The 25,638-nt window shown below is 35.9% G+C and overlaps 1 protein-coding gene across 4 annotated transcripts; it reads right to left on the bottom strand.

The window, feature by feature from the left end:
- Positions 1-472: 472 nt before the first annotated feature.
- On the bottom strand, positions 473-23,727 carry LOC306879377 (glutamate decarboxylase 1-like). 4 transcript variants are annotated; one of them, XM_079432255.1, is made up of 17 exons: positions 23,457-23,727; positions 22,358-22,488; positions 20,157-20,219; positions 17,730-17,873; positions 16,722-16,964; positions 15,628-15,718; positions 8,141-8,253; positions 7,695-7,810; positions 6,851-6,930; positions 6,689-6,743; positions 6,334-6,450; positions 6,114-6,178; positions 5,943-6,021; positions 5,141-5,290; positions 4,434-4,541; positions 4,243-4,332; positions 473-1,978 (listed from the first exon to the last, which is right to left on the bottom strand). In XM_079432255.1, exons 2-17 carry the CDS (start codon positions 22,431-22,433, stop codon positions 1,805-1,807), a joined length of 1,764 nt encoding a protein of 587 aa, XP_079288381.1. In that variant the 5' UTR covers positions 22,434-22,488; positions 23,457-23,727; the 3' UTR covers positions 473-1,804. The 4 variants fall into 4 exon arrangements, with proteins under 4 accessions (XP_079288381.1, XP_079288382.1, XP_079288383.1 ...); XM_079432256.1 differs by lacking the exon at positions 23,457-23,727 and adding an exon at positions 22,813-22,944; XM_079432257.1 differs by lacking the exon at positions 20,157-20,219.
- Between the last annotated feature and the right edge of the window lie 1,911 nt (positions 23,728-25,638).

Raw genomic sequence — 25,638 nt, 5'->3', positions numbered from 1 at the left:
AAAAAAAAAAAAAAAATCAAAATATTGAGAAAATCGCCTTTAAAGTTGTCCAAATGAAGTTCTTAGCAATGCATATTACTAATTAATGTATTTAGGAAATTTACTAAATATCTTCATGGAACATGATCTTTACTTAATATCCTAATGATTTTTGGCATAAAAGAAAAATCGATAATTTTGACCCATACAGTGTATTTTTGGCTACTGCTACAAATATAACCAAGCTACTTATGACTGCTTTTGTGCTCCAGGGTTTAGGCTAAATGCAAAAGTGGATTTTTTAAATATATACTTTCAATGGCCAATAATATATTGTTAGAAAATATATTTCCTTAAAAAAAAATTGAAATAAATTTGAGCGAATGCACTTTTTTTTCTGTACATTTTGAAATATTTGAATATTGTCATTATGACATGTGCCTGAGAGCAGCTGGTTTAAAATAAGAATGAAATAAAAGAAAACACAAACAAACTCAGTGTAAAGTGCAAGTTTATTAAATGCTTTAAAATAAAGGTGCAAGATTTCTACATTTTAAAAAGACGACTAACAGAACATTCTTATACTTTAATAGCTTTTTATTGTGCCATGTACATGTGTTAATGACAGTTTACATATAATGCGATTGCATTTTAAAGTGCCAGCCTTACTGAGGAGACCAGATCGCCCTCCTCACATTCAACATATACAGTCAACCATTTACAGCAATAGAGGAAAACGATTATTGTGCATTTGTCAAAAACACTTTGAACAAACAGTCATCTTTCACATATTCCAAAGACAACAGCTGAATCTAAATACCGCATAGCAATAAACTTTTAATAAGTATGAACATGAACACAATCTTCCAGCATCCTGAGGACATTTCCAGCCTTCCTTCTAAATTTGTGCTTTTTGTTTTCTTTTCTTTCTTCTCTTTTTTTAAATATGATGCTATAATCGCCTGAGTTGAATATCAATAATTAGTAATATACATCTGGTAACTAACTACCTTCATATAATTGATAGGATTGCTTATAACATTCAGTCAAAGATACACACGATAACATTATAACACTAACGCACTGATTGCACAGAGTTAAGGGCCTCAACGACAAACATATACAATATATTCATATATAAATAAATGTGTATAGATTTATGATATAATTTATACGCTTGCTTATTTCAAAGATTATTGAGTATATTGTAAAATGCATGGCACTAGTTCTGTCTTTGGCTCACAAGTACACTACTGGACCATAAAACATTAGCCTAAACTTGTTTGATTATATATAACTTGTGTTAAAATACAAATGAAGAACTGTTACGAATGAGAGAAATACCTTTGAGCACCGTTGGCTCACAATATAAATAATTTATATCAGTACATTTCAAACTGAAAATTGAATACTTATGTTTCACCTCACAAAGGTGTTGATTAAACACTTTACATGACCTACTACAAGGTTAGTTTAGGAAACACAACACTAAAGTACAGATCAACCACTGGTTTACACACAGACCCCACTACTACACAGAAAGGGGTACGAGCTTCATTAAAAGGGTGGCGCGTCTTTATGTTGTATTTACAAACCCAAGCACCGACTGTTACACTTGATCCCAATGGATTATGTTATAATGTGACAGTTTAGCTATATGTAATCTGTAAGTTAAAGATCTAAGGACATTGAGAAGAAGGACAGAACATATTGGACCACAGTACGACGTTGAAACATAGCCATTAAATGTGTAGACCGGGCAACCATCCTGTCAAGACGCCTGAGCCTTGAATATAGCCACAGAGCTGCAGTTCTCTGCTCTTAGTTACAGGTCGTGACCCAGCCTCTCGATCTCATCGATGAGGAAATCAATGTCAGACTTGGTGACGGCGTGATTGGAGACAACCATTCGGAAGAAGTTGACCTTGTCTCCCTGTGGTTGGTATCCTACCATGGTTGTGCCGCACTCCATCATCAGTGCCTTGATCTTCGGCGCCACCTGCAGGGGAGACGGAGAGTAATTATGACAAGTTTGTAGTGATGGGAGAAATGAAGCTCAGCTAAACCAATTTTCTTTGTAAAACGATTCATTGTTTCAAAGCACAGGTGGCACATTCTGACTCAAAATGGTGTAAATGGAATGAAAAGGCAACCCAAATATGTACATATGATGACATCCTCTACAAACTATAATTGCAAATGTTTTCATGAAAGTGTTATTACATGCAATCTACGAATAATTAAATACCATTAAAGAACATGGGTCCACAAGATCAACAGCATATACAGTGGGGAGAAAAAAATATTTGATCCCCTGCTGATTTTGCACGTTTGTCCACTGACAAATTTGACCCCTTCGCAAAACATGATCGTCCCTTTGATGGGGTACAGTTGTCCTGTCCCCTAAGCAGAAAAACACCCCCAAAGCATAACGTTTCCACCTCCATGTTTGACGGTGGGGATGGTGTTCTTGGGGTCATAGGCAGCATTCTTCCTCCTCCAAACACGACGAGTTGAGTTGATAATCTCATCTGACAACAAGACTTTCACCCAGTTCTCCTCTGAATCACTGGCAAACTTCAGACGGGCTGTACATGTGCTTTCTTGAGCAGGGGGACCTTGTGGGCGCTGCAGGATTTCAGTCCTTCACGGCGTAGTGTGTTATCAATTGTTTTCTTGGTGACTATGGTCCCAGCTGCCTTGAGATCATTGACAAGATCCTCCCGTGTAGTTCTGGACTGATTCCTCACCGTTCTCATGATCATTGAAACTCCACGAGCTGAGATCTTGCACGGCGCCCCAGACCGAAGGAGGTTGACAGTTCATTTGTGTTTCTTCCATTTGCCAATAATCACACCAACTGTTGTCACCTTCTCAACAAGCTGCTTGGCGAAGGTCTTGTAGCCCATTCCAGCCTTGTGTAGGTCTACAATCTTGTCCCTGACATCCTTGAACAGCTCTGTGGTCTTGGCCATGGTGGAGAGTTTGGAATCTGATTGATTGATTGCTTCTGTGGACAGGTGTCTTTTATACAGGTAACAAACTGAGACTCCCTTTAAGAGAGTGCTCCTAATCTCAGCTCCTTACCTGCATAAAAGACACCTGGGAGCCTGAAATCTTGCTGATTGATAGGGGATCAAATACTTATTTCACTCATTAATATGCAAATCAATTTATAACTTTTTTGAAATGCGTTTTTCTGAATTTTTTTGTTGTTATTCTGTCTCTCACTGTTCAAATAAACATTAAAATTATAGACTGATCATTTCTTTGTCAGTGGGCCAACGTACAAAATCAGCAGGGGATCAAATAATTTTTTCCCTCACTGTATACTCTTAAAAATAAAATTCCTTTATTGGCATCGATGGTTCCTTGAAGATCCTTTAATATCCAGGGACCTTTCTTTTCCAAAAAAGTTTTATTTGTAGTGAAAAAGCTTCTTTAGATTATACAAATTTTCTTCACACTAAGAAGAATATGTCCTTTTAAAGTAACAGTTCACCAAAAAATGAAAATTTGCAGACAATTTCCTTATCCTCAAGCCATTCAAGATGTGAAAGAGCTTGTTTCTTCATCTGAACAGATTTGGAGAAATGTAGCATCATCCATCACTCGTTCACCAGTGGATCCTCTGCAGTGAATGGGTGCCGTCAGAATGAGAGTCCAAACAGCTGATCAAAACATCCACAAGCAATCCACATGACTCCAGTCCATTAATTAATGTCTTGTTTTAACTTTAAACTTAACTTTAAAACACAAGGTCTTGTTGTCTTGATCTGTGCACATTTCTCTCCTGATTCAGATGAAATGACTTTTTCACAAGTGTTATTATGGATCATAGACTCATATTTTAGCCAGAACTATGGATTTGTTTCTTACAAACATGCAACTTTTCACTTCATAAAACATTAGTTGATGGACTGGAGTGGTGTGGATTATTGTGATGTTTTTATCAGCTGTTTGGACTCTCATTCTGACGGCACCCATTCACTGCAGAGCATCCATTGCTGAGCAAGTGATGTAATGTTACATTTCTCCAAATCTGTTCCAATGAAGAGACAAACTGATACATCTAGAATAGCTTGAGGGTGAGTAAATATTCTACTGAACTATTCCTTTAAGGACTGTTCTGAGCTTAAAGTTTATCTGGGGAACCCAAAATGGAATCCTTGTCATTTTGATTTTTTTTAAAGGTTCAAAAAAGTATGACGTAACATAGCCTCATCTGTTGAAATTTTGTATAATTGAAATGTGATGAAGTACCCTGTGTAGTTTCTCTCTTCGTTCGTCTCCATGTGGCATGCCACGCAAGCTTGGTGGAATATACCAGAAGCAAACATTTGTGTGCTGGGGCTGCAGAGGACAAAAGCAAGCAATAAAAAAGTCATCACTTTCAGTATTAGGTAAGCAGTTTTTTCAATCTGTACTTAAGTATGCATATGCCTGATACAAACCTGGCCCTCAAAGACCATTTCATATCCCTCACGGTTCTTGATTTTATTGTAGAGATATTCAGAAAGCTCCAGACATGTGTCAATATGCTGCTCAAACCCAATTGTGCCCTGCACAGATAAAATTCACCAGTCAGAATAATAATGTGTGTTTCTCAGCACAATACTCATTGCTATAGCCACATAATTGTTTTTATTTAAAAATGTGGGAATATACTGCATTACAGTATAATATATAATATATATATAAAGAAATACACTGTATAGCAAATCTTGGTTTTGTGATTGTTTATCTTGTTGCAAAAATTTTAACTATTATTGCAGATATTATATCCAACTTTGTTTGCATATATACAGCATATATAAAGCAACATTTAGTATATAGCAAATCTCAACTACCTAAATGTTTTATTTTGTTGCAAAATGTATAACCCAGCTCTATATATAAAGTTGGACATATAAGTATATGTCACACACGTATACAGTATACTTGTAAATACCTGCTTGATTGTTTATTTTGTCACAAAATGTAAACTATATTATCGCCCAGCTCTAATCTGCTAAATACAACTACAGCATAAGGCATGAAGATATTAAGATACATCATCATTTCTGTGAAGCTGTTTTTGAAGCAATGTGTATTGTGAAAAGCACTATATACGGTATATTAACTGATTTGACATGGCATAACAGCAGCTGTTGTGACCCACCTTGGCCTTCCACATGAGCCAGAATTTGAAGATGTCTACATGTCTGCCACACTGGATGGCCTTGTCGCCGGTGTCGTAGTTCACATCGTACTGTTTGTCTGGTTGGAAGAGGTATCCAGCGCACATGGAGTTGCAGCCCTGCAGAATGCCCTGCAACAGAAACACATCTCCTGTGATCAGTAGCTGTATAACTAAACTTTAAATGCATTTGAATTGACTTGAATTCATTTAGCAGACACATTTATCCAAATCTGCATCTGCATATCCAAGATTTTTTAATCTTTTTTAGACTTGTAAAGGATTTTTAATGTTTTTGAAAGAAGTGTCTTCTGCTCACTAAGGCTGCATTTATTTGATCGAAAATACAGTAAGAACAAAAATATTGAGAAATATTACCATTTAAAAAACTGTTTTCTGTTTGCATATATTATATATTCAATGTCATCATTTATTCCTGTGATCAAAGCTGAATTTTCAGCATCATTACTCCAGTCTTCAGTGTCACATGATCCTTCAGAAATCATTCTAATATACTGATTTGCTGCTCAAGAAACATTTCTTATTATCATCAATGCAGAAATCAGGTGTGCTACTGATTTTTTTGAAAATTGACACTTCTGGTCAATTTTGTGTGTCCTTGCTGAATAAAAGTACTACTTTCTTTAAAAAAATCTTACTGACCCCAAACAGTAATGTATATAGATGGGCTTTTCCGAGGCAAATGTTCATTCCAAATATAAATGGGGCCCAAGTCTGTGATAAATCCTGACTGTTTATGTCGTTTGACTGTTTACTGTCTCACCTTTTCTCTAACCAGGATGGCTGAGCATTGCAGTGGTACACCCATCATCTTATGAGGGTTCCATGTGACTGAGTTTGCTCTGAAACAGACATGTGGGTTTTCAGGTCACGCTGCACCTTTATTTTGATATACAGTCATTTTAGCACCTCATCTCGTGTCATTTTTACATACCTCTCAATGCCGCTTAACTTGTGACGGTGTTTCCTGGACATCAACAGTCCTCCACCCCAAGCACCCTAGACATGTACAAACACCATTGACTGAATGATTTAAGATGTATTAATTCATTTAATCAATGCTCCATTTATTATGTTCATCTATGTAGTTACCATTTCAGCGAATTCTGAAAGCACTAATTGGAAATGCATGTATATATTTGAATCAAACTTACATCCACATGTAGCCACAGGTTGTACTTCTCACAGATGTCGGCAATGTCGTTGATGGGATCGAATGCTCCATATACTGTGGTTCCAGCTGTTGCGTTCACAAACAGTGGCACGTAACCCTAAAATAAACATTCAAAATTACATCCACTGCTGATAGTACAGTACATGGCCTAAAGATAGTGCCCTAACATTAACAGAGAGACTTAGAATTGGTACTTAAAGGTCAAATCATCCATCAGCTTGAGAATACCTGCTTCAGTATTGATCCACTGAACTCTCCAGGCACTGAGGTTAAATACTCTCACTCACTTGTCTCAGCAACACAGAACAGCGCAGTGAGTCTGAGCATCTACTTACCTTCTGTTTGGCATCAATGATCTTGGCCTCTAAGTCAGCAGGTATGACACGCCCCCTGAAACAAGACAGCCAATTAGGTGTAATGGGAGGGACTCTAGCAAATAAAACATGAGCTTTGAAAGAAAGTAACGTAGTGGTTACGAGCTCAAAAGAAGATGATACCTCTCATCTGTCTTCAGGAGAATTACGTTTTCTCTGCCAAATCCCAGCACTGCTCCTGCCTTTTTGATTGAATAATGACTCTGCAAAAAACAAACAGTGGAGTTGCCAATTAATCAAATGGCCAAATAGCATAAAATGAATGCAACTGCACACTACTTCAAAAATAATAGCCTACCATATTTCCTGATTGAAATATAAATACTAATTTTTGTAATAATAGTGCTTGTTTTGCATGAGTAAGCCACACATTTCATATCATATTTGCTTTCTATGATCATTTGTAAGGTGAATTTTTGTATATCCTTTTAAAAACTGCCACTAAAACATGCCAGGTTACAATTATTAAAAACAATTCTCAGCTGATTTTCACGTGTGATTTTTAAGGTTATAATCATGGCAAGTGACAGAAGAAAATGCAAACATGAGACAGATGTTTTCTGCTACATATGTGGGTGTTTTAGAGAGCGACAGAAAATTGCAGATTTTGTGAAAAAAAAAAGTTATTTTATATTACATTGAATATTTGAATGCATTTTTTTTTTTTTTTTACAGTTCTTTGCAGTTTGTAAGATAAATGATACATTCTAACTATTTCTTTTGGCATTAAAACCAAAACTTTTGACTGCTTTTGTTATTTTAGTAAGTGCATTAAAGCTAATATATACTTATCAAATGTGATATATAATTTACCAAAGATATTTTTGAGCTCCAGCATCAAATTAGGTATTATTAGGTGTTCTTGGCAAATCAGACGATTTTATTTTCAAGATGCAGGGCTGTGTAATATATGATCCCTAGAGGGAGACAAATCCTCTGCTTAACTGCAGTGAAAGTGAGGACTTACATGTTCAGAAGTGAAAAGCACGAGCCTTGGTGCTGCAGACATGCCTTTGGTTTTGACTTCAGGGAAATACTTATACCGCGCAACCATCACACTGTACATGTTTGATATGGCACCACCTGTGAACAGATTCATCACAGTAGGCTACAGCACCAAAATAAAATGTGTTAGCCAAAGGAATAGTTCAGCCAACACGAAAATGTCATAATAAGTGAAGTGACATACTGCCAAGTATGGTGACCCATGCTCTGCATTTAACCCATCCAACATGCACACACACACACAGCAGTGAACACACACACACCGTGAACACACACCCGGAGCAGCGGGCAGCCATTTATTTCCCCATCCCCTAATTTTAAGAACAACCTATGGTATTTTTATTAGGCTATGTATTTGGGTTACGTTTGCAATGGTGATATTATTCAGTTTGTTATGGACCAGTTTACCTGGTGAGAAGAGTCCATCGCCATCACCATTAGGCCATCCAATGATCTCTCTCATCTTCTTGAGCGTCAGCTGCTCCATCAGAACAAACACAGGAGCGATTTCATATGTGAACCTGAGCAACACACAGGAAGACCAGATTAATGAGAGACTTGAAGCAGAAAGACTGAAATGGTATTTTCTTGTAAAATGTACTCATCTTTTCCAGTACAGAAAAATATCTAGATGTTTAGTTCTTGTATCCACCTTATTTTTTGAAGTAGGCTAACAGTGGGTCATTTGTAACTTGTATATGCGAGACCTCCGGTGTTATTGACTTTTAGTTATTTTAACTGCACAAAAAGTGCACTTTACGCTTCTAAATATTGTAAATTGGTAGCTATTTTCATATTATTTTAATTTATTATCGTATTCATTAACACACTGATTTAGCGCAACCCTTTTGGAAAATCCAGCATATGCTGGTTATAGATAGCGTAGGCTATATGTTTTGAAGCATGGCTGCTGGTTTGAGTTTTTCAACAGGGAAACTGCACTTTTAGTTTGGCTACTTAATTAATATTTACTAATTGCAGCTAATGAATCGGAAGTGTCGCACATCCACCGATAAATAGGGTTGTGGCTATAAGGGATAAAGCTACGGCCAATAAATGTTATATCTAGATTGTGTTTTCCCTGCTGAAAAACAAACAAACAAACAAAAAAACCAGTAGAAACCATGGTTTCCACTACAATACCATTAAAAACATTGCCCATCAAGATTTTGTAGTGTGTTTTGGGACATATTCCTTTAGGACTTATTGGTTTTAACAAGCCACCAATAGAAGGCGACCAATTACAAGTAGAAACCCACAGGGTCCATTAAAACCAATACAAGTCCCATTATAGGCTAACCAGTAAAACCATTACAAATTTTCTGTTGTTGTATTTTCAGCAGGTTTATTAACGTCTACTCTACACCTACAGCAAACATTAACCTACCCCGGTAACACTTTATTTTAAGGTCTCATAATACAGAGTAATTACCTAATTAAGTACTTAGTAGCCATTGTACTTACATGAAACTAAATGTACTTACCATGTAACTAAGTTATAGAGCATCCTGTACAGTTTGTAATTATATAGATGTAATAGGCAGCTACTGTTACACATATGTAACAGGCCGAGTCTGTTACACAGCTACTAGTACATTTAAGTACAATCTTGATACACTTTAAGTAGCTTATGCCTGTGTACTTACATTTATAATTACGTTGTATAAAGTCTGCAACACATGTAACAATCTTTTGGTTACATAAGCAGCTGTGTAACAGACTCGGTCTGTTACATATGTGTAACAGTAGCTGCCTATTACATCTATATAATTACAAACTGTACAGGCTGCTCCATAACTTAGTTACATGGTAAGTACATTTTGTTTCATGTACGTACAATGGCTACTAAGTACTTAATTAGGTAATTACTCTGTATTATGAGACCTTAAAATAAAGTGTTACCCCTACCCCTTATAATAATGCAAAAACAGTTAGCCTTGTTGTGTGACAAAATTGAGCGCATGCAGTAGCCGCAGATGTATCCCTTCTAGCCTTAACCAAAAAATAGCTTAATTTCACCTAGCAACATTAAGTTTATTTTTAATGTATTTTTATTTATTTATTTAACTTTACTTCGATTTTGGGCTGGAAATGTCAAATTTGGACATGGCTATGAGGTTTGTATTTGTGCTATTAAATGAACAGCCTATTAATGTTCAAATCTGGCAACAACTGCTTTAGAGAATCCCAGTTCCTTCAGACATCACATACTGTTCCATCAGAGACACATTGTGTCCCTCTCGGCTGCTTTGAATATCGCTAATTAAAAGATGGCTGTGATAGACTAGATAAGGGCTCATTTCAGGCTGTTTTAATGAAGGGAGTCAGTACTCTGATGGCTATCTGAAGGAGTTCAGCCTGAAGGGGGACAGGCAGCGCACAAATGAGGGGACGGCTGCGCGCGCGAGATAAGACCACGCTTCAGCACAAATCCATCTCATTCACAGAAAGGATGGACGAAAGTGGATGAACGTGTGATGGAACACAACTAGGACACGGAACAGCCCCGGGCATTCTCATTGTTCAGCTCCGTCACAAAAATGAACAAAGATTTGAGACAGTAAAATAACGGGGAATCATTAATAACACGCAGCGAAAACATGATTCCAGCTGTCATGATGTCGTATAAATAGAACAATGTTTCCTGCGCAGGCATATAACATGTGTTGGATTTGACAAATTACATTTTCATATAGCCTACAATGGAGGAGAAACCAACAGGAAATGTAATATCTGCCTGAATGCACAATGCATATTGCGACCGTTTGCAATGTGCGTAACATAAAATCATAATCAAATGCTCAATATAAACACAACACGTTGGTCAAGTGAACAAGAGACCATACTGAACATATTGTTTTTTTATTAATTTTTTTGACTGTTTACAAATTGTCTTTAGACAGCAAAAATAATTTTCTTATCATATATATATATATATATATACAATATCTTGTTTTCCATCACAAAAATATGAGGTGGGAAATTATTATTATTATTTTTTTAAATTAAGTGCATTGGCAGATATTCTTTCTTATTTTAAGCAAAAATCCACTTTAGATTATTTTTTTTCAGAAAACAAGCCTTGATATCTTGTCTTTTTGTTTCTCAAGTAAATGTATCTTGATTTAAGAAGTTTAGGTATTTGTATAACAATACAAAATACTGAGTATGATTTTTTTTTTTTTTTTGCAGTGTAATACAAATATTTACTCAAGTTCAATTATGAGTAAATATTGTGTATTTTACATTCTATATACTGTATTATGCATTAAATGTTCAGAATTTTATTGCCTTATCAATATCTTCATCAACCATTGAAAATAATTTGTCAAAGAGATAAAGAGCCCTATCAACCACCCCAAAACACCTTGGCAACCACCTAGCAACACCATAGAAACATACACAACCACATTACAATGCAGCAACCAGCTGGAAATATTACTAAGATTTCATGTAAATATCTCTTCTTGTCTTTTATGTGAAGCTATTTTGAGGGTGCTGGGGTAGTTGTGTGTGTGTGTGTGTCAGTCCATTAGCTGCCTGTCAGTGTGTGTCACTGCCAATGAGAAATAATGGGTCTAAATTAGTCACGGTGATTAATGACAGAATAAGCAGCATTTGCATCCCGTCCATTCACTGAATCACAGACACGAGGACACTCCTCTTTCTCTTCTCACAAAGCCCTTTCTATAGCACGTGTGTGTGTTTGTGTGAAGGTGGCAACAGCAGAAGCGACACTCTCAGCAGTGACGAAATTAAACGTTTTTAAACATTGCAGGTGAAATCCTTCAAAATGGGGCAGAGAGCGGTGGGAGGCCGACAGAACAGCTTTATCCCTGGAGCAAGACGAAGGCATCGTGTGGGAGAGATGGAGAAACGTTTATCCTGAGATTCTGAAAATACTTCAGCGTAAGAGTGAAGCACTAATCAACATCCTCCTCCCAGAGAGACTCCTACACTCTCATCTGCTGAACTAACACACCTCTGGCATTAGTACTTCATGCACAAGAGCCAGCCTGGCTCCATCCGCCTTCAGATACAAATATAGTGCTTTTTAACCTCATATTGGTGCTTTACAGGAATGAGATATGAAGAAAGGGCAAAATTCAAGGTTTAATACAGAAAAACCGTCCAACACATCGAACACCTCTTGGCTTCTCAAATGTCAGCAGCACTTGAGGACGTTCTTTATTTATAATGAGGTAAAAATCATATAAAGAAAATGTCACAAAAGAAAACACTACAAGCTGTTCTGAAACCTTAGTATCCACTGCATGTGTAAAATGAAAATTGTGGTGACTGTGTGCATCAAACAAATGCAAAAAACACAGATTATACTAAACTAATGGCATGAAAATACATTGCAAACATACATATTTAGGGTTACGCTCTTGCTTTGTCCACAATATTACACTGAACTTATCACACTGCTCTCTGGGAATATCTTTTTATATGCACCCTTCAGAGTGGTGTCGGAAATATTGTAATTATGAGTTCCAAGGACATGAATGACCAAGCAAAGTCAAATTCTGAATTGTAGATGATACACGACTTGTTGAGTTGTGACGTTTAAAGGAGTGAGGTGATATGAAACATGGCAGAAACACTGATCTAAAAGATAGATATTATTAACTATATATAAAGATCAGTGAATGGAAAGCAAGTTTATTACTCAGTTTTGGTGATTTTCTGTATGTAACACAAACATTTAGTTGTAACACCATGTATAATAACCGAAAAAATGAAACAACGTCTTTATTTAAAGTGCCTTTTTTGTATCGGTCTAACAGAAAATCATGGTTAAACCTGGTTAGTTCAGTTTGGCTGAAAGAAAAATAACATTCTAACACAAAAAAAGACATTTTATTTTAATACAATTTTTTGGCTTGACACCACATGCTGATGGTCAGACACTGACTAGATTTTCTGACTTTTCTTGGTATATAAGAGAAAATAAGATGCATATTTTAAAAAAAGATGAGTCTTTTGAACAGAATATTCCTGTCTTTATTTATAGTAATTAGGTATAAGCTAACACATTTACTGCATCATTTTTTAATTAAGTTGTAAAAATAATTGCCAAAAAATAGTTGCCAAATAGTATTGTATATTGATTATATAGTATATTGTTTAAATTTATAACAAAAAAATCTATTTATTTTGTCTGAATGTAATTTTCAAGTTGGTCCAAAGTATAATTTTTTTTTTTTCAGTGTTGAAATGAATACTTTTCATCATTTTGAATGCAGATGATTTTGTTTTTAAATAATATAATTATTTTGTTTTGTTTAGGCTAATTTTGTTTTTTTATTTTCCTGACTTGGAGGTACGAGGTTCACACATGACCTTGAAAGCAGCATCACATGTACACCAGAATAAGGGTATCCTAGAGCAACATATTTATGCTGATCTATTCAAACATATTTCATGTTGGAATGCAATTATGATGCCTTAAATGTAGGCAGCTCACAATGGAACAGATCCTATGAATATTCAATGTCACACTATTGAGAAACGAGTACAGAAATGCAAGTGTGTAAATATGGTATGGATGTAAAAACTTTGATTCTTTTATGTTTTTGGCTCTGCTCTTCCTCTACATATGTGGTATGAATTAGCTTAAGAGGATATTAATCAAAGTAATTCCCTTTTGCCAAAGCCCATTGTTCATAGTTATGGCAATTTAATAAGGCTTTTTTCATCTTAACTGACTTCTATTATAAAAAGCTCTCTATTTATATTAAGAAAGACAGCTGTAATGAAGTGCTCGGTCCTCTGAGATCAAAATTGCCTCCGGGGGTAAAATGCGATGGCCAGACTGCTCGGCCCGCAGGGACACGCTCTTCGACTGGCTGGTCCCAGCTGGCACACACTTCCTACCAGCCCACAGTCACACGCAATCAATGGGCTGTTAAATAGATTGGTACAAGTCCATTCTGTGCTTTAGTGCTGTAAGACTCCTCAGTGCTGCACTAACAGCATACGATTCATGAAAAAACCCATCAGCTTCTGTTGTAGAAGGGGCTAGTTTTCAGCTGGGGAACGGTTATAGCTTATTAAGTACCGGATTTTGATTCCAAATGTCCAGTTGCACAAATGCTTGTTCTTTCTAGTAATAATTTGGGTGATTTATTGTATATAAGGAACTCAGTTAAAAAAAAAATTTAAGTAAAATTTATGGTAAAGAAAAAAATGGCCAGAACTTTACCAAAAATTATGGTAGCAACGTTTTAGGGTTTTATGGATTTGACTTAAATTTACAGTAAAAAAAATGTTTTATATAAAGTTAATATACCAACCCACTAAAGTAGGTTAGTATATTAACTAATAACATAACAACATAGGTGGTAAATATAAAGACACATGATGAATCAAATCTCAGCACAAGCCAGGGTTTAGTTGACTAAAATTAAAACCATAAAATAAAATATTGTAAAATATAAAAATCGATTGATCTTTATTTCACTGATTTCTCATTTTTATTTATTTTAACTCAATGTACTAAAATAGCTCAAACTAATACTGAAAAAAAATTATATAATCATTTATAAAATATTAATTAAGAACTACTAAAAAAGATAAAACCACTTAAAATTATTACAATTTGAACTCAAATTAAAACGAAAGCAGAACATATTAATATATAATTCATATTAAATATGAATTAATATAAATGAATATATACAAATAAAAACTTATTTTAAATATGAATAAAAACTAATATTTTAATGATAGTAAAGTAACATTGGCACAAGCTGAGATAAATATAGAAGTTGCACAGTGTCATAAACAAAACACCATCGTGGTAACACAAGCGACACTAAAATAATGCAATAAACAACATTCATTTAACAACATAAGATAACATAATACCCTAATGTACATAACTGATAGCAAAACATAATTATACAACGAAAACCCATCAAATTGTGAAGTATCACAAAGGGAATTCAATTTAGAGTTTTTCCAACTGTAAATCATAAGATAATGTGTGCAAAAACTGTAAATTTTACTGTAAAATTAGATGGGATGTTTGCAGTTTTCACTGTGTATATTGAAATGTAAATAACAGGATTTTACCATTAACTTTATGAACATTTTTAGGTACATTTGAAGGATTGAGTCGATACAGAAAATGCCATTAAAAAATAGAAATATTCCCTGGAAATATATGGCAGAAATATATGTAAAGTCTAAGAGGCCGTGGTGTGTCTAAACCCTAAATATGTATATATTCTATTTAATTATATATATATATATATTTTTTTTTGTGTGTGTGTTTTTAATTGGGGGGGGGTCAATTGTCAGATGTCATTTTCATGTTATAATGTCATATTTCTGACTGTTATTGTTAAGTGTTATATTAAGCCAGTTTTGTTAATGTCATTTGCTTAAATTAAGTTTGGACTGTTTTACTGTGTTCAAAAAAGCAAAAAATAGAAATATTCCCTGGAGAAAATGTGTGACAAGCAGCCTCAGTCTTTCCCATGCGTATGTGTTTTCTGCCATTTAAATGGAAACAAAAATATTCAGTGGGCCAGTGCAATCTATACTATCGTTTCTTTGCAAATCGCATGAGCAACTCATCAGACAGAAATGTCCAATAGAACAGCTCCGTTCAATTTGCTCTTGATATCAGCAGTGAAATGTGTAACTCTATGGGCTGATCAATATGCAATCTCACAGGCCTGGAGGGCAACGGGGTGGCTTCACCATTCAGACACATCACTCGATACAGCCTTGACACGAGCCATAGCGTTCAAACAAGCCCTATACATAACCTCAGAGCAACGGAAATACTTATATACATAACACAGACAACGTGTTATTATTGCTGAATGACCCCAGCGAGAGGACGGGAGAGGACAGGAGGTCAGTGGGTTCGAGTAACTCACATGTTAGTGTTGGCAGTAGAGGTGAGCCATTCTCCAGCCAGACCGATGATGTCCAGACCAGATGAAAGCTGATTGAAGAATCTAGGATGACCTAGAAGAAGACATTTTACAGGAACTATAAACACAAATTGCAAATACGTACTCTTTAATATCATAAAATGAATCAACCAGAAGACTGTTGTTGAAAAGTTTGAGGTCAGTAGGATTTTTTGAGTATTTTTGAAAAAAAAAAACTCTTATGCTCACCGAGGCTGCGTATATTTGAACCAAAAATACAGTAATATTGTGAAATATTTTTTAACCCTTTGTATAACTGCTTTCTCTTGCAATATATTTTAAAACATGATTTATTCCTGTGATACAAAGCTAAATTATTAGCATCATTACCCCAGTCTTCAGTGTCACATGATTCTGCAGAAATCATTCTAATATGCTTGATGCTCAAGAAACATTTCTGATTATTATTGATATGGAAAAACAGCCGTGCTTTACATATATATATATATTTAGTGAAAATAACCCAAATGCAGTTTGATTGAGATTAACTGGAATGCACAATGAAAAAACATGATTTCTGAGAATTGTTAAAAACTTGTCTGTTTTTGCAAATGAACTCTTCATATATATAAATACATATTTTATTATTTTTATATATTTTTTATTATTATTTTATTATTTTATTTATATTTTTATAGGATTCTTTGTTGAATACAAAGTTTAAAAAACAGCATTTATTTGAAATAAAAATGTAATAAATGTCTTTACTGTCACTTTTGATCAGTTTAATGCATCCCTGCTGAATAAAAGTATTATATTCTTAAAAAAAAAAAAAACTTTTGCACGGTACTTTACATAAAAACAACTGTCAATGTAGTAATATTCAAAACTGCTCTTTTCAAATGACCAAAATATAACTTATGTGAATAAATAGGAAGAACCTGTCATAAATGAATCATCATTTAATATCATAATCAGCTCATATCTCTGTTGTCATCTGTAAAGTATATTAATTAAAGTTAAAGCTTGACTCATGTTGACTCATGCCGGGTGTTCGCGATGATTGGACGCTGTGGTAATTGCTCCATGGCCTGTACCTGTTCTGACTCCATACTTGAGCGTGTCTCTGCAGTCCACCAGGATCTGCTCCAGCGACTCTGGCTGGTCAGACAGCTCCAGGTTGAAGCCCTCCATCCCCTCTAGGAGCTGGTGAGGGTGATGGAAATCCAGCACTTTGGTGGATCTGTCGAAGGTCTTGCGCACATAATTGGTGAGGATCTCCACCACCTCGAGAAGAAACTGAATTGTGGGTTCCTCGCCATTTTTAGCAGGCAGTAGTTCTGGAATGGAGTGAGCCAGCATGCGAGTTAGCATATTTTACATATCTATGGATTATGTGCAATGTGTTGATAGGTGAAGCAATAATAATAATAATAATATATAGTGGAGGTGAAAAGTCTAAAAACCCACACTAAAAATTATGGATTTTTTTTTATCTAATCCTTAAAAATATCTGGTTCTGATTTTAAAATAAGAGATTTTAAGATTCTGCATTATTTATAGGTCAATAATCAGGTACTGACATGATCATGTTTCTGCATGGAAATGCATAAAATTCTGAAAAAAATAAAACCAATAAATAAATAAATTAAAATAAACTTTTAAATAGTTTTATTGATAATACATGTTGGAAAGATTTTATTTTATTTTATAAATATTAAAATATATATTTTCCTGATATATCTCTTGTTCATTATTCCACCTTAGACAACTAGTGAAAATATCAGCAATAAATAAATAAAAACATTTTTTGTTTGTATTCTATCTATCTATCTATCTATCTATCTATCTATCTATCTATCTATCTATCTATCTATCTATCTATCTATCTATCTATCTATCTATCTATCTATCTATCTATCTATCTATCTATCTATCTATCTATATTGCTGATATATGTGTTCATGGTTTTAATTTACAATAATATATGAACAATCTTCAAGTGTTTGATCCAGGCATCAGATTCAGAAGTTTAACACTTTCTGGCATATATGTGCTATACAGCAGCGCATGCAAACATGATTCAAAATGAGGTTAGTCGTTACCTCGAGCGAACAGGTTGGAGAAGTCTGTCTCTGCGCGCGTGAAGCGCTCGCTGTTGTCACAAGACATCTGGTTCTTCGCGCTCTCCTTGAAGGAGCCCACCATCCGACTCTTCTCATCCAGACTGTTGTTCTTCTGCAGGAAACCTGCATCATTACAACACGGGGAAGAATTGCAAAACATATCCTCAGCCTTGATTCTGGATGCTAGAGGAAAAAAGTTGTATCTCCAACCAGTTGCTTTAACATAAGCAACTAACAGCAGCTTGCTCTCTGATATTTATACCTAAGGCTGATTCCAGTGGTTGGAGTTTTAGTAGGACAGCGCAAGCCTGTTTATAGATTGGTGGAGGTTCAGAGGTGTTACTGTAGTAGCCATGACATCAGAGGACATGCAGGGTGTGTGTTTTTTGGATTGAGTCTGGGTCTGTCATCCTTCACAGATTCCGCTTGACTGACTAGATGATCCATGCCATTAACTGCCAACAGGCACATTCAATACACCGAAGCTCCCATCTATCGAGGATGCTTCATTGCAGCATCTTACGTGATTATCATGGACAAAGCTTAAAGACCCAATTATAATTAAAAATAAACGATCTTTAGTGGCATCGATTTGTTCCATGAAGAATCCATTAAAGGTTCTTTATAATGGATAAAACGTTCTTTAGAGTTTTAAAATGTTCTTTGCATTCCAACAATGGTTCTTTTAAGAACTGATCACTGAAAGGTTCTTTGGGGAACTCAAAACACAGGGTTTCATCAAAACCCGATTTGGAACCTTCATTATTTTTAAATGTGAAAGAAACCAAACGCCATAGTTAGCAATACAAAATAGGCTGTGTATATTTATTTCAATCATAATTCATAGGCTACATTTTGAACTGACTGGTTTTATTTATGCAGGACTGCTTAGAGCCACTAAATATTGTAAAACATGGGTCACAGATGGTTGGTAAGATTATAAAGAATATTTCTCAATATTTAACAGCATATTTCCTTAGAGTCTGTCGGTCACCAGGGCCCGGTTATCTCTCTCATTTGGAGCAGGACTATCACACAGTATTATCAGAGAAAACAGACCCCCTCTGCCCCGCGTGCAGCCCATCTCTCTCATTCAGGCTCGGTTCTGATAAGAGCTAATGACTATTCGATGCCGTAAATCTTTGGCGATGCGCTGAACATCAATAGGCGACACGATTTTATCGCGGCTATCAAAATGGATTTTTCTGTTTTTTCTCAAGCTAAAGACCAAAGGCCTTTTGGTTTTCACAAGCAATTTGTGCATGCAATTTAAATAAAACACACATTCTGATTAAATAGCTGTACAAAATCATTTACGCTTGATATATTCTGAATATTAGAAAAGATATGACTTCACACTCTGGATTAGGCATTCATTTAATTTCTTTTCGTTTCTTTAAATTTAATCAACATGTATTTCTGCATGAGCTCTTTCCAAAGAAATATACTAAAATAAACACATGATGAAATGCATGAATGCATAAAGAAAACACATTTTAAAGAAATTTAATTTTTTTATATATTTGTATTATTTATAGGTTTTTTTCACTTTATGCATTCGTGTGCGTTCCCTGTAGTACAAAATACTTTTAATGACAGAATGATCATTCAGGTTTTCATTTTGTGTGTGCTTTCCTGTAGGTTGTAGCATATGCATTTTATTATTAATTACTATCATGGTTTTTGCAATAATCAGTGCATAATTATCATTACATGTCAATTTTATTTTTTTTAAATGAAGGCGAAATTAAATCCAGAGGATTGCTATACGAGAATGAAACGATTTAAAGTTCACCAGGAGCAATGGCCACATCCTCCCAGACGTCATCATCTTAAAAACACCCAATCCTCTTCACATCTTTTAGCAGGCTATAAAAAGCAGCGTGGCGTAAAAAGACAAGTTGAGAGAGAGAGAGACAGAGAACCACCCACTAGGAAACTAATAGACTAGAGAGCAACACCGGCAGCCCTTTTTTTCTCCTGATATATAGAGTTTCACTGTAGAGCAAATCCAGTTACGAACACCTATCTAAATGACCGTGAGAGAATATTTCCATCCAAACCCTGACCATTCACAGCACTCTTCTCTTCTTTTGCTGACGTAAACCTCTCCTTTCGGGCTGATTTCTATTCCTTTGTCCGGAAAATAATAATGCGAGTGAACAAGGGGTGATATGGGGGAACAAAAGACTAAGACCCTGTTCACACAGTAGCCTACAGGGTAAATATCAGCTCGCTGACCTTTGGTGTGATGGAAACACGCAATGACAGTCACTTGCTCCCTATCTAGGGCACAAATGTATTCACACCTGGGTCAACAGAGCAACAACAGCATGGATAAAGGTGCCTTTGGTTTTGGCACCTTGAGTGACCCCACTGACTGAAATGATGTTGGCTGAAACTTACCACAGATCTTCATGCCCAGTTTCCTCGTGCATCCGTGTGCAACCCCGTACCACGCGTCGCCGGCTAAAAAGAGACGTTTGGAGAGCTGTTCAACATCCCATATTTCATTGTATGTTTTATGCTATGGGTGAGGATGTGTGCGCTTAATAAGGCAGGGTCAACATGCATTGACGCAGAAGGCAATGAATGTGCGCAACAGATTTGGGTCTTTGCCGGCTCTGTGGCTTTTTTCTTCTTCTGTGTCTATTTCAGGTTTTTTGAAAGGAATCAATAGAGGCTATCAGAGAGGCAGGCAGCTAATAGATGGTGGCACACATCCGGCAAAGAGGCGGTTTAAAATAAGCGGGCATGAAATGAGGTCTCGGAATTAATTGAGTGAGACGCTTGTGTTTGACTTGCCAGCCGTCATACAGTGAGACCAGAGAAAAAGTACCATGGATGACCTCCAGCATTAGTGACCAGACAGATGCCAATGAAACAAAAAAGCACACACAATCACAAAGCATTCGCATATAGGCTACTACTGAATAGCAAGAACAACAATATTCATAACGTTTTGAGATTGCATATAAATAATATAGTGTGTTTGCATGAAATGTGCATAGAAAAGGAAACGAAGAAAATTTGTTATTAGGCATATTATCAACAGTTTGATATGAATTGATGTCATCCTCGCGGGTGGGTTGTGTCTGGAGGCTGATCTAGCTTTATCTGCCCTCAGCACGAGGCAGAGACAGCGCGCGCCCCTCAGGTCAGTGAGCGTGAGATAGAGCTTGGCAGTGAGATAATGGCAAAACACGCAGTATAGCCTACACACACACACACACACACACACACACACACACACACACACACACACACACACACACACACACACACACACACGTTGGTGTTTGTGGTTTATGGGGACTCTCCATAGGCGTAATGGTTTTTATACTGAACAAACTGTGTGTGCTATTGCCCTACACAAACCCTAGACCTAAACTTAGCCCTCACAGGAGACTTTGTGCATTTTTAGATTTTCAAAAAAACACCATTTAGTATGTTTTTTAAGCCTTTTGAATTACGGGGACATAGGCAGTGTCCTTATAAACCACCTTCATGTTGTAATACCTCTGTCATACCCATGTCATTATACAAATTTGTGTCCTCATAAACCACATAAACATGCACACACACACACACGCACACGCGCGCGCGCACGCAAGCACAATAAAACAAAACATATCATTCTCTTGACAACATGGATTAATAACTAAATTTATATGACATAAAATATGTAACATATGTACTAAGTCGTTATATTATTGCATTGCTTATTTTTGTGCATGACATTTTAAATAATTTTATTTATTTATTTTTACATATATGCACAAAGACACACTAAGGTTTATTAAACCCGATCAAATCAGATCAAATCCGTTTCTTTTATGCATTTTTTTTTTTATCCTGACTCGGGCATTTTAAGCACATTTACAAAGGAAACTGTGAATTGGACCGTGATGGCGGGTAATTTTGGTAATTACGCTATTAAGGTGGGACTGTTGAGAGCAGATGATGGCTGATTGCTGTTATTTAAGCTGCCATAAAAACGTAGCAAAAAGCAGGACTATTGTTATCAAATCGGTACCATAATTAACTGCAACACGTAAGTAGGCAGAAGTAGGATGCTCTTATTTGAGAGTAAAATTAAGAATATAATTTTATTTGCAATCTCCATATCTGCATTCAGACTAAAATTATACCAAAAACGAACAAGAGATAAAATAATCGTACATAAGATTATTATTATTAGTTGTAGTAGTAGCATTACACATCTGCACACATCGTCTGTTTATTCCTCCATGATCCTGAAATTTAAGAATTTTCATTTTTTTGACAAAAGCCTAAATTAAAGAGTTTCCGTTTTAACATCTATCTATCTATCTATCTATCTATCTATCTATCTATCTATCTATCTATCTATCTATCTATCTATCTATCTATCTATCTATCTATCTATCTATCTATCTATCTATCTATCTATCTATCTATCTATCTATCTATCTATCTATCAGATAATTGATCATTTGTCTCTCTAGCTGTCTCTGTCAGCTAATAGATATTTCACACGGTGCTGTGTTTTTTAAGGCAGTGATGAACATCGCCACCCCACGGAGTAAACAAGCCAAATGAAAAACGCGTTATCCAGAGAGACCTACTTGTGGCAGGTTGTCGTAAATTAGCCGTGTTTGGGTCCATATCAGGAGCCGAGGAAGAAGGTGCAGAAGACGCCATCAGTCCAGGAGAAACACCTCACAGCTTTCAGACTGAAGAAGAAAATAACCCCACACTAAACGGAAAATATGGGGAATTAGGACAAAACAAAGTGATGGCACAAATAATACTAAATAATACCGTCCTGTATCTCAAATACTGCTTATAAAAATAAAAGCATGCGTTTTTGTTTTCAAGGAATCTCCAGCATAATTTCACGCATCTGTGATTTCCTTCTGAAATGGCAGTAATTCACTCCCCGTCTCAAGGATCATTTGTGTTCTGTCATGTTCAGAAATGCGCTCTGATAGAGCAGCAGCACATCCAAAGCGCGAGAAATAAGCAACACACTTAAGAAACAACGAAAAGAATTGTAAGTAAGTTCCGAAAATACCCCGACCTATATAACTCGGTCCGGTGCTTGTTCTCCAGACGCACCTCTGAGCTCCAGCGCGCAGCAGACCGTGAAGTCTGACTTAATTGGCTCTGTAACGAGGTCTTTAAATCGAAGCATTTAAAACCCAGAAATGAAGAATCTGCTCACTTCAGCAGCAGCATAACAAAGGCGACGAAGTCAGGACAGAAATGATCATTTTGAATGCATTATTAGTGAAGATGACGATGATAAATATGTTTCTTTGTGTCAGATGATTTTAAAGAAGGTCAGATGCTCAGTCCTTTTAAACGATGCTCACCCCCAAACAAATAGTGACTTATTGATTTCTCAATTAAGATGATCTTTAAATATCTTCAAATAACGCGCATCAATCACTGTCGGGGTTAGTGAAATATGGCCAAAAAATCATTGCGCTGCTCATGTGTTAAATTATACCATGTTTTTAGATCATTATTTTGCCAGACCTGTTCCTGTAAGATCACAATAATGGCATAAACTGGTTTATATCTGCACATGCATTTATTATCTTCGAATATAAAAGCACAATTAAGTTTCTGCTCCTCTTTCAAATATTCGTACGCTCTTAACATTGTAGACAAGAAAAAAGGGCTTGAATTTAGATCAAAACGCAGAAGGTGAGCGCTTACCTTAGTCACAGGTGTCACAATAAAATCCAGAAATACTGAGGATGTTTCACACCGCGTGATGTGGCCGTGAGACGCTTAATATCAGAAAACCAGAACTGAAAAAAACAAGAAAATAAAAACCCATCCAGCGCCAATTCTTGATTCAGTGTTTATCCTTCAAAAGGCGACATGCAGGAGAATCTCCAAAATTCACTTCTGCTGTATTTTCCACCGGTTAATATCCACGGGTTTGTCTCGAGATTATTAAATGGACTCAAGCCATCTGACACATGAAGTTTAATTCTCCGAGTAAAATATATATATGTCAAAATACCGTGGGAGTGAGAAACCGGTGCGTGAGAGAAAGAGAGAGAGAGAGAGAGAGAGAGAGAGAGAGACATCACGAGGACGAGCTCAGGTGTTTTCTTGTTATTTTAAAGGGAAACCATAAACACTTGTTGTATTCTAATGTAACAACATTTTAGAATTCGTTTTTCTTTAATTGCATGACTTGTGGATCAGCCCCAGTATAACCTTGATGAGACATCTGGAACTAAAACAAACACCGACATCCACGAGATGGCAACAGAGAACAGATCAACTTGTACTTGAATGAAGGATTTTTGGGCAGCGCCCTGGAAAATCACTTGAAATGCCTGTAGGATGGTTTATTTCAGAACCTCTGCTGATTACGCTTGTCAAAACTGACGGCAACTTTTCATTGGTTGCTGTTAATTATAAGCGCGCAGTATCATTACAGCCTTTTCAGCACCTGGACAGCTCCGCTCGGTCCATACCTGCATCCAGAAGACACCGGGGCTAGTTGTCACGCATTTTTCAGTATTTCTCTGGGTGGGTTTTTCCATATTCAAACCCTGTAGGCGCAAGCTGTGACAACTACAACAACAACAACAAAAAAAAGTAGTGAACGCAAACATCGTTATTTCCTCTTAACTCATTGTGGTTTTGTGTTCACCCATGCAACAGCTATTTCAAAAATAATACTATACTTTAAACTGATTATAGAGAATAAAATTCACGACAACGTTTGAATTCAACACAGTCACTGCTAAAGAAAAAAAAGCATTTGTTTAATTGGACTACTATAGACTATATTATAAAAATGACCTAATTAAACAAAATTCAGAACATTTTCTAATGTTCCAGCTCAGTTAAGGACAAGTTATTTCTGGATGTTGTCTTAACGTTCAAAACGTCCAGTTTTTATATGTTTTAACTTATGTGAACGTTGAAGGAATATTCCATCTTATTGTTCCGTAAATATTATGGGAACGCTTTGAATGTTCTCTGAAAATTCTAAAACAAGTAGCAACATTTATGAATGTTAGATAAATGTTAGACAAACGTCCAATTAAAACGATGTATTAATACTAAAACCATACTGTACGTGATTAGGACCACTAGATCTACTAAACTGTTTGCTTCTTGTTTATGATGAAGATGATAATGTATCATCTGTGCTGTCAGTGGACTCTTCATCTGTGTCAGAGAGCTCATCATCTGACGACTCATCATCATCAGATGTGTCAGACTCATCAGATTCCTCATTCGCTTCTAGAATTATTAATCGCATCCACATAAAGAAGGTGAGTTCACCACACTAACATTTCAAGTCTTCGCTCGCACATTATATAAGTTACCCATTTGGAACATTGCTTCTAATTAATTAATGGTATTTAATTTTCATTAATGTCTGCAGTGCTTATGAAAACATGTTTGGTTAAAGCAATTTAGAAATACATATCACTATGTTAATTTAAAGACTAAAGAGGAAAATCATAGTAAAAAGCTTATGTTTTTGTCATAAGAATGTAAATTCTACAATTGAACAATTTAAGGGTCAAAGCAAAGTGAAACTAGATAGATAGATAGATAGATAGATAGATAGATAGATAGATAGATAGATTATAATCTCACCTATCAGTAATTTTTCTTCTCTGAGAGTCAGGAAGCTCTTAGCCTCTGAGTTCTGAGGCTCATAAAGAATTTAAAGAATGATGAAAACATCAATATAATTTATATGAGAAGTGGCAATTGTAAACAACACCAAGTCACATGGCTACATACTCATCTGACAGAGTTTCTTTGCAAGTTGGTAATTCTTTGTCATCATGGCCTTTAGAAACTGGATTCATAGAAACAAAAACAGAACATTTGTTTAGTCAGCAGTCATTTTCAAACA

The sequence above is a fragment of the Barbus barbus genome, assembly GCF_936440315.1.
Source record: "Barbus barbus genome assembly, chromosome: 13".
Classification (NCBI taxonomy): Eukaryota; Metazoa; Chordata; class Actinopteri; order Cypriniformes; family Cyprinidae; genus Barbus; species Barbus barbus.
Note: the sequence above shows the minus strand (reverse complement) of the source record. Positions and strands in the feature narration are given on the sequence as shown.